Raw genomic sequence first — 10,280 nt, forward strand, 5'->3', positions numbered from 1 at the left:
TATCCTAAAGGTAAAAGAATATTAGCATTTCTATATTGCACGAGCTACTTTCTGAATTAACCTAGCTTACAACCCCCCAAGATACAGGTGGCATCTACGAATCTGGTATTCATACAGGTGGTCCTCAATTTACAATCGTTGGTTTCGTGACCATTCAAAGTTACAACATACTGAAAAAAGTGACAGGACCAGTTTTCACACTTACGACCATCGCAGCATTCCCCCATGATCACGTGATCAAAATTCAGACACTTTGCAACTGGCATGTATTTATGACACCTGCACTGTCCCGGGGTCATGTGATCACCTTTTGTAACCTTCCCAGCCAGCTTCCAGCAAGCAAAGTCAATGGGGGAAACCAGAACTGCTTAATGACTGCATGATTCACTTGGCAACTGCAGTGGTTCTCTTAACAACTGTGACAAAAATGTCACAAAACGGGGCACAGCTCACTTAATCCTCATTGCCTTGCTTAGCAATGGAAATTTTGTGTTCAGTTGTGGTCATACGTTGAGGGTTGCCTGTATTTGTGTTTTGCGTGTTGCAGAAGCAAAGATGAATCCTTGCCAGAACTTTACTCTGCAGGTGGCAAATATGTCTCTTGTGGCCAAGGTCCCCCCAAGTCAATGATGATTTTACATTGTGTGATACATAGAAGTCCTTATTACAGAATAGGTACCATAATCAGTCACTCGGAGTGACTAGAAAGATGGCTTTACATTTACTGTAAGAAATTAAATCATTTCTCCATGATATAGAGCAAGGGTCTTCAAACTTGGCCCTTTTATGTCTTGTGGACGTCAACTCCCAGAATTCCTCAGCCAGGCATGCTGGCTGAGGAATTCTGGGAGTTGACGTCCACAAGTCATAAAAGGGCCAAGTTTAAAGACCCCTGATATAGACAATGGATCTATAGACTATGGGTCCCCAGTCCCCGGTCCATGGACCAGCACCAGCCTGCAGCATGGTAGAAATTGGTCCGTGCAAACAAGTAAAGCCCCATCCATGGGATGCAGGCAGCACACAAAACCATGTCCCTCTCTGGGCCACAGAAAAACCTCTCTCCATGGAACTGGTCCCTGGTGCCCAAAAACTTGGGGGCCACTGCTGTAGACTCCAGTTCATGTAGCCATCCCAAAGATGCTTTTTCAAAAGGCAACTGGACTTTGTTTTTCCTTGAAGACATTTCGCTTCTCATCCAAGAAGCTTCTTGGGTGAGAAGTGAAACTCCTTCAGGAAAGACACAGAAAGTCCAGTTGGCTTTTGAAAAGGCACCTTTGAGTCAACCAGGCCTGAATGACTGAGAATCTCCATAGATATTCATGTAGCCATGGTTTTCTCAGTCTCAGTTTGACAGCACCTCCAACACACTGTGCCATCAAGTTACTGCAAAAGGCTAGGTTCACACAATATACTAGCAGACAACTTCATGGCTAGTTGGTGTCTCTCGGGGTATATGAATATAACTGCCCTATGTGTAGACTTGCATGCCATATTAATTGGCATATTGTAGGGTGTCATCTCCAAATCTTTACTGAGATATCAATCTATCTATAACTACTTCTGTATGGATTAAACATAATAAACTTTTCTTGCAGTATACTGTATGATTTATGACAATACACTTCCAAGTGTGTCCATTATTAAACTGTGTTTAGTAGGTGTAGTGGTTAAGGCACCTGGAGGATGTGAGTTCTATTCCTGCCTTAGCAGAGAGACATCTGGGTGACCCTGTGCCAGTCATTCTCTTTCAGCCCTAGGAAACAGGCAAGGCAAACTACATCCAAAATTTTGCTAGAAATTTGCAGTGATTTGTCCTGGCAGTTATCAGGAGTCAACACTTACTGGAAGGGACACACACACACACACACACACACACACACACACACACACACACAGAGGGTTCCTTTCAGGAGAACACTCAAAACAGCTAAATTTAATTAGTATAACACTAACATCTCTGTATTAAATAGTTTGTTTTTAAAAGTGTCCTTGTGAAATATTAGACTGGAGCTCAGTTTGATAGAAATTAATTCCAGATGTTTATTTCCACTGTGAGTTTAATTTAGCAACTTAATCCAACACTGTTAAATTAATTACATCTCATACATTATACAGGAGAATAGCACGCGCGCGCACACGCACACACACACACACTTAAATGAAACACTTTCTAACTTCATTAAAATAAATGCTATACTAAGGTCTTAACCTCATAAATAATGTCTTATGGTTTTGCATGGAAATATTGTGCTGTGAGCCAGAATCAGCTGAAATGGAAAAACCCCAGTACTGATTTAATCTTCACGTCTACCCCTTTGATGTTGTTTGGCTGGCAGTAACAAGGTGTAGAAGGCTACAGCCAAATAAGAACCAGCACCCTCTGGCTTGCAATAATCAGATCCAGTGGTATTAATTTTGACACCCACAATGACAAAAGCAGCTCAAGAAAAAATCGGTGCGACACGTTTAAATGGGATCAGGGAAAAGAAACTGCAAAGAAGACCAGAGAGGAACTCGCCAACCAAGAAGAATAAACGCACATCTTTCTTTCTTTTTCCTTTTCTTTAGGGCTTTAATATTCAGCACGAACTAGGCAGCTTAAGTGCATAAACAACTTATTTTTTGACCGTAGTGAAAAATACGTCAAGAAGCTTTTAGATGCACTCCATTGCTCTCTGCCGCAGAAGATATTATTGGCTTTTATGGACGGGTAGAACACAAACCGCAGCCACCTCCCCCAATCCCCTTCCTCTCAACCTCTGATCTGGGCTGAGGGAGAATCAAGAGGGACAGTTGTGCTGGCTGAACAACTCTTCAAAGGCGCTGAAAGCTGCTGAGCGGAGGGGAGCGTTCTTGAGACCACACCTGAAGGACCATGCTTAGCTATCCAAAGGCAAAGCGTAGCTAAGAGCCTCAAGGGAGATTCTGAATAGCTGACGAATGTAAACAAGGGCATCAGACACTCAGGGAGTAATCAGGCATCCTCATCCCCTGTTTTAAGACTGACCCTTAGAAAGAATCCTTCATGGATTTGTGTCTGCTACAAGAAGGATGCTGCCCAACTTGAGTACAGGATTTTCATAAGCATCATCTGAACCATCCAGAGTCCGCAGACCTTGTTGTTGTTGTTAGTTGCGAAGTCGTGTCCGACCCATCACGACCCTATGGACAACGTTCCTCCAGGCCTCCCTGTCCTCTACCATCTTCTGGAGTCCATTTAGGCTCACGCCTACTGCTTCAGTGACTCCATCCAGCCAGCTCATTCTCTGTCATCCCCTTCTTCTAGTGCCCTCAATCTTTCCCAGCATTAGGCTCTTCTCCAGTGAGTCCTTCCTTCTCATTAGGTGGCAGACCTAGACTGAGCAAATAAACCTCTTCCTTGCTGAAACTTTTTTTTAATTATTGTATGAAGACAATTCCCAAGGAATACACAATGAACCCTGTGGCACAATTTATCTTTCTTTCTGGAAACACCACACGCTCATATTCTTTTCAGCAGACTTCTCAGAAGTACTGTAGCCCCCATTTGTAACTGGGGATGGATGCTATCTGAACTCACTGGTCTTCCCTTGAAAAGCAATTAAAATCCTAAATGAATTATTTACAACAAAATATTCAACCAGCAGGCAGTAAATCTGATGGGTTGGGTTTTGCTGGACTTATTTGGCATCCAGTAACAGTGTCTATTTGTCTAATTATTTGAAAATTTCAGGCATTCTCTCTATACTTATTCTTGTATCCCTTTTAACTATTTCCCTACCCCGTTTCTTCACTCTGTATGTGATTATGAAATGACTTACTAGAGTTCATGTAAAACAGCCGACTGATGGTTTCAAGATGAAAGCCACAAGGCTGAGATTCATAGAAGGAGCAACGTTTGTGATCGTGGAAACAGATCCTTCAAACTTGTAATCTAGGCTGGTGACCATGTTGGACTGTTCACTTAAGTATTATCATATTTCTGGATATGGACTTCCAAAACCATAGAAACAGGGCTCTTTGCAAAAGTATTATCTGAATTGTGGTAATCATTTCAGCTATAAACACGAAGCAGCCTTTATTATACTGTTTAATGTTTAACAGAGCTATGAATATGACTGTCGGATACAAAACAGAGAAATTGAAGATGGTGTGATTGGTTAGGAAGAGGGCAGAGTTTGTAGATGTGGCATATTTGAATGAGGGCTGCTGAAATAATTGTGGAGTGACATTCAGTCTTGGGGGAACTTGAAGAAAGAACCTGAGCTGGGAGGTGCTTGACAGCATGGTGATGGTCCCTCACTGCCTAGCTGACCCCTGAGGATTCAGCTGTGTCCTTCTGGTTGGTATGGAGCTTTAAGTCTAGAGTGACAACAATAGTGACAGCGTGGCACCACCAGAACACCTGGTGGGAGGAAGAATAGCAAAAAACAACATGAAGAAGGTGACTGGGTGTGTGTTTGTGCATGTGTGTGTGTGTGGGGGGGCTTGCATTACTCTTCTTCACTGGCATGCTGCTGGAAAGGGATTCAGGGAGACAATTTGCAAGACTGGATGTTTGAGAAAGGGAGGAAGCCTAGAGGGAGGAAATGGTCCTTGGCTAATTTGTGAAATAATATCAGCGATTCCATCAATTTCTATGATTTTGCCACAGGTTCTGGCGTGTGGGAGGAATAAGGAATACAGTTAGTGGGAGTGGCTTGCCAGACTGCTAGCTTTCTTGAATTTAATTTGTTGTGAGGTAGATTAGTGTATTTATTTTCATGAGCAACCAAAAGGGAGATTGGGCAGATTGTGGTGATAATAGATCTGGAAGTATATGGCACCAGAGTTCCCACTATGAAGGAAGGAGGCCTGGTGTTTTGATAGTTAATCCCCATTTCTACTTCAGTAGCCCTACTCCTAAGTCCCGGTGGCCCGATTGTTGGTGACTTTGCGTCAAGCTTGAAAATAAGACTTTGTTCTTCTATGATATGGCAGTGAGTAAACAGGTGGATTTGTGTATAATCAAAATCTGGTTGAGTGAGAGCAGGAATGTCCCCCTGCTCTTCTGGCTTTGGGGCCCCACAGGATCCTTTGAGAGCAGTCCTTGGGGTGGATTTCTCAGTGGTGCTGTTTTAGAATAGGCCTGATGGGATGTAAGGACCAGGTGGGAATCCATCTGTTGTATTGGCTGCTCTGCTGTCCAGCAGGCTCTCTTTCCAAGTTCTTCAACCTGCTCTAGGGCCAGATCCTGGAACCCCCTCATCTTTTGATATTGGGAAACTTCCATCTCAATGCCCTGTGGCTTGGGATGGGAAAGGATGATGGCAAACTTGGCTTTATGTCAAGTAATGTCTAGCCCTACATATGCTGGCAGTCAAGTTTCTGTCAAAGTAGCTGACTGATGGGAGGGCAGTTACTGTGGTCGGATCATGTAGGGAATAAAGGAGAGAACCTTGATGGAGAGAAGGGAAATGCCTTACTAAGGCAACAAGCAGATAAAAATTGTAGAAGCCCATAAGAGGGTTACGTAAACACATCAGGCACCACCACCACCCTCCAAATTTACATGAAGATAAGAGAGATAAGAAGATAAGCACATTCAGACTTGCAAGATTCTGTTACTTCAGCCAGTCTTAGTTTTAGGCACAGACAGTGCTTTTTTTGTAAAAGAAAAAGGTGCCGGAACTCACACGTCATACAACCTGCCTTGCCTAACCTACAAGGTTTCATCCAAAAAAGGTGCCGGAACTCCGTTCTGAGCGTTCTATGAGAAAAAAAGCCCTGGGCACAGACACAGTTCCTGTTACTTGATCTGGTCTACTTTGTAGGATAGACATTATAAATTTCTTGGTCCATATAAGGTTAACTGTAACCTGGGATCTCTCACTGATGAACACACAGATGATGAATGTTATGCTAAAGATACTTCATGTTTCCAGAAAGATTCCAGCAGAGACTGGGGAATTTTCACAACAGCTGGCAGAGAGGGCCAATGATTGCCTGAATAACTGCTGGCAGTTACCGAATCTTGGAAACATGTAACATTGGTGTTGTAAGCCTGCACTGGCTATTGATAATTTTTCAGGTGCAATTCAGAGTGCTGGTTTTGTCAGGCTCCAAAATCAAGAGAGACCCATTGAGGTTCTTCAAAGGACCCATTGAGGTCCTTTATTGTGCCTCACCTATAGATAGAAATCTTGTCAAACTAATGCAGATGATTTGCACCATAAAACATAGGGAGGAGCCATTTAACTCACTGTCTCCCACACAAACCATCTAAACTTTGCTGTCTTTTGCTCCTCTGGAATGTTCTTCCTCCCTCCTGGGAATCTAGATTAAATTCCATCACAAGTTCTGACTTATAAAGCTGTAAATGGCTCAGCACCTAAATCAGGGGTCTTCAGACTTGGCCCTTTTATGACTTGTGGATTTCAACTCCCAGAATTCCTCAGCCAGCGTACCTGGCTGAAGAATTCTGGGAGTTGAAGTCCACAAGTCATAAAAGGGCCAAGTTTGAAGACCCCTGACCTAAATGCACACAGGCCACCTTCCCCTAATCAAATCATTCTAACCTTTAATGATAATTCCAGGAAAGGCTACTGATTCCTCCTCACTTCCAATGATGGGAAATGAAACTAGGAGCTGCTTCCTCATTCATGGCCCCAGTTCTACGGAACAGGCACCCCTTACAAATTAAATAGGTATCTTCATTAATGCCTTTCCAGAAGATGACAACGAACACTCTTCTAAAGGCCCTTTGGTGATGATTTTTTGCCATCATTTTTACTATTATAGCTGTTTTTGGACTGGCTGTTAATGTTCTGACAATTATTGTAACTATGTTTTGATTTAATTCTCTTAATTAGTTTATTTACCACGGATGCTTTAATTGTATTTGTAATGTGCATGTTTTAATTATTAGTTGTAAACCACCATGAATCCTTGGTGGATTCAGCACTTTAGCTATGTAACAAAACAATAAAAAAAACACCACACAAATGCAAATATATTACCGTTTGCAATTAAGGAAAAACTATCACAAGGTTACCAGAGGGTTAGGGTTTGGTTTTAAAAGCTACAAAAGACTTGGATTTCAGAGCAATCTGTAGTGCCACAAAAAATGTTCTTTTTTAATTTGAAAAGTTAGCCATTAAAAATAATTAATGGGTAATTTCTGTACATTTATAGCTTTCCAAATGCAGGTACTATTACGCCTTTATTTCCAGCTTTTTTTTTATTTGCTTGTTTCCAACAAAACACCTGCCAATCAAAGTAACTTATTTGATTGCATAGCTATTTTCTTTCGTTCAACTTAGGTCGGGAGGTTTTGCGCAAGATATTGGCAAAGTTCTAAGGTTGATTGGGGAGGACAGAGCGACCCCGATCTAAAAACAGGGCACATTTATCGCCTTGTATGTGAGACACCCCTGGATCTCATTATGTGCAATCTATCGGGGCAGATGGGTCCGCAATTCAGGAGAAATTGAGCTGCCCAGACGAGGCGTAGTAACCCGTGGCGTGGTCAGTGGAGAATCGCTGTGAGAGATAGACGGAATTCAGCTGCACTTCTCCGAATTCGAAGTTCTCAAAGAGCTGAAAGAGAGAAGAGAGGACTCATGAAATTATAAACCTCAAAAGAGTAGACAGGTACTCCTTGACCTACCACCACAATTGAACCCAAAATTTCTGTTCTTAAGTGAGACACTTGTTAAGTGAGTTTTGTCCCACTTTACGACCTTTCTTGCCTCAGTTGTTAAGTGAATCACTGCAGTTGATAAGATAGTAACCCGGTTGTTAAGTGAATCTAGTTTCCCCTTTGACTTTGCTTGTCATAAGGTTGCAAAAAAAAAGGGGTGGTGGTGGTGTCACATGACCTTGGAACACAGCAACCGTCATAAATATGAACCAGTCGCCCAGTGTCTGAATTTTGATCACACAATCATGGGGATGGTCGTTACTGTGAAAAATGGTCATAAGTCACTTTTTTCCAGGGCCACTGTAATTTTGAACAGTCACTAAACGAACTATTCTAAATCGAGGACTACTGTACTGGGTATGTGTGTGTCTGTTCCCTACTGTATAAACCATTTTCCCACATATAATTGATACATATTCCATGATATTCTTTTCCCCTTCCCCTGTCTCAGATTGAAAGAACTTGTAAACATGTTTTGTTTTTTTCACTTATTAGGATTTTTTTTTACCCAACAGGATGGGAGTTTCTGAAACTTTATTTATAGCAGAATACCAACAATACTTTGGCTCCATTTGATCTATTGCAGGAAAAGGGCAAACCCAGCCTCTTGGCTGACAGCTGTTAACCTAGGTTACATTCCCAAAAATTCATTTGGAAAAAGTGTAGAAAAGAAGGCTAAACAGCTAGAAGATGCGTGGCTTTGTCTATGACAGTCTCTAAGGGGAGTTGGGCCCATCACCTCACGTTTTCCTAGCTACTCAGACTCTAATATAAAGTTAGTAATATTCATTTATAAGTGACGGGCGAGGAAGAATCTGAGGTAAAACAAATAATGAGATTATGAATAAATATTTGTACATCCGTATGTAAAGTGAGGGGGGAAATTATTTGATCCCCTGCTGATTTTGTACATTTGCCCCCTGGCAAAGAAATGATCAGTCTATAATTTTAATGGTAGGTTTATTTTAACAAGGGACGTGGTGGCTCAGTGGGTTAGGACGCTGAGCTTGTCGATCAGAAGGTCGGCAGTTTGACGGGTCGAATCCCGAGTGCCGCGTAGCAGAGTGAGCGCCTGTTACTCGTCCCAGCTTCTGCCAACCTAGCAGTTCGAAAGCACGTAAAAATGCAAGTAGAAAAATAGGGACCACTACGGTGGGAAGGTAACAGCGTTCCGTGCGCCTTTGGCCTCTAGTCATGCCGGCCACCATGACCACGGAGACGTCCTCGGACAAGCGCTGGCTCTTCGGCTTTGAAACGGAGATGAGCACTGGCCCCTAGAGTTGGAAACGACTAGCACGCATGTGCGGGGGAACCTTTACCTACCTTTTACCTTATTTTAACAGTGAGACACAGAATAATAACAAAAAAAAAATCCAGAAAAACGCATTTCAATACTTCTGGAGTAAGGAATTCTTACATATTTTACTCTGCTAGTCATTGCCAACTATAGAGGGTGGTACTGATCTCTATTTCAAGGCTATCGAGCCAGCACTGTCCGAAGACATTTCCGTGGTCATGTGGCCAGCATGTCATCAAGGTGGTACTTATTTATCTACTCACATTTGCATGCTTTCAAACTGCTAGGCTGGCAGCAGCTGGGGCAAGGATGGGAGCTCACACCATTTTGTGGTGCTTGAACCTGGGCTGCTGGCTTTCCAGCTGACAAGCATAGCATCTTAACCTCTGACCTCCACCACGTGCACACCACAAGTTCTGGAGGCATGAGGGGCTACATGGCATGGGTCCGGAGTACCTCGGAGACCACCTGCTGCCGGCGGCAACTTCCCTCCGCCCTGTGCGTTCCCACAGAGAGGGCCTCCTCAGGGTGCCTCCGGTCAGAGAATGTCGGCTGGTGGCCCCCAGGGGGAGGGCCTTCTCTGTGGGCGCTCCGGCTTTATGGAATCAGCTGCCGGTCGAGCTCCGGATGGCACCTGACCTTCGCTCCTTCCAACGCGGTCTGAAGACCCATCTATTTGAACAAGCCGGCCTGGCCCGATGGGGGATATATTGGGGTTTTAATGGGGATTTTTATATTGTTATTGATTGTTTTAGCTGGGCTACTATTTAATTCTTTTTAATTTTTGTATCCTGTATTTTTTATATGTGCCCTGTTCACCGCCCTGAGTCCTTCGGGAGAAGGGCGGTATATAAAAATAAATAATAATAATAATAATAATAATAATAATAATAATAATAATAATAATAATAATAATAATAATAATAATAATAATAATAATAATAATAATAATAATATAGTATCTGGCCTATGGCCCATCAGTTAATCATCTCTGTTTCTGACATTTCACAGTTCTTGTTTATACAACTCTCTGGACGACATAAAAAGAAAAATAATAGTTGTTATCAGCTCTCCAACCAACACGCTCCTTTCTTAAGGTTTCTTTCTACTGAAATCTGATTGCAGCTCTTTCTTACACAAGAGAAGTTTAATTACTGCTCCCACAGATTACACAAAGAGTACATCAAAGAAGACAGGACTTTGGCACCAAGATCCGACAATAAACCTTTAATTTGCTTAGTCAAGACTGAGTAGGTGTTTTGGCAGTGGGGGAGGAGGGTAATGGGGCAAGGAGAGATATTTCTAATTTATGTAGATTAC

General features: G+C 42.5%; 1 protein-coding gene across 2 annotated transcripts in view; it reads right to left on the minus strand.

The window, feature by feature from the left end:
- Positions 1-6,255: 6,255 nt before the first annotated feature.
- Positions 6,256-10,280, minus strand: part of ASCC1 (activating signal cointegrator 1 complex subunit 1) — a 121,252-nt gene continuing 117,227 nt past the window's right edge. For both annotated transcript variants that reach the window (XM_081328996.1, XM_081328995.1), the window contains 2 exons: positions 6,496-7,560; positions 6,256-6,352 (listed from right to left, as the gene is read on the minus strand). In XM_081328996.1, coding sequence (XP_081185122.1) covers positions 7,441-7,560 — 120 coding nt within the window. In that variant the 3' untranslated portion in view covers positions 6,256-6,352; positions 6,496-7,440. The remainder of the gene's footprint in view (positions 6,353-6,495; positions 7,561-10,280) is intronic.

Source organism: Vipera berus, assembly GCF_964194415.1.
Source record: "Vipera berus genome assembly, chromosome: 5".
Classification (NCBI taxonomy): Eukaryota; Metazoa; Chordata; class Lepidosauria; order Squamata; family Viperidae; genus Vipera; species Vipera berus.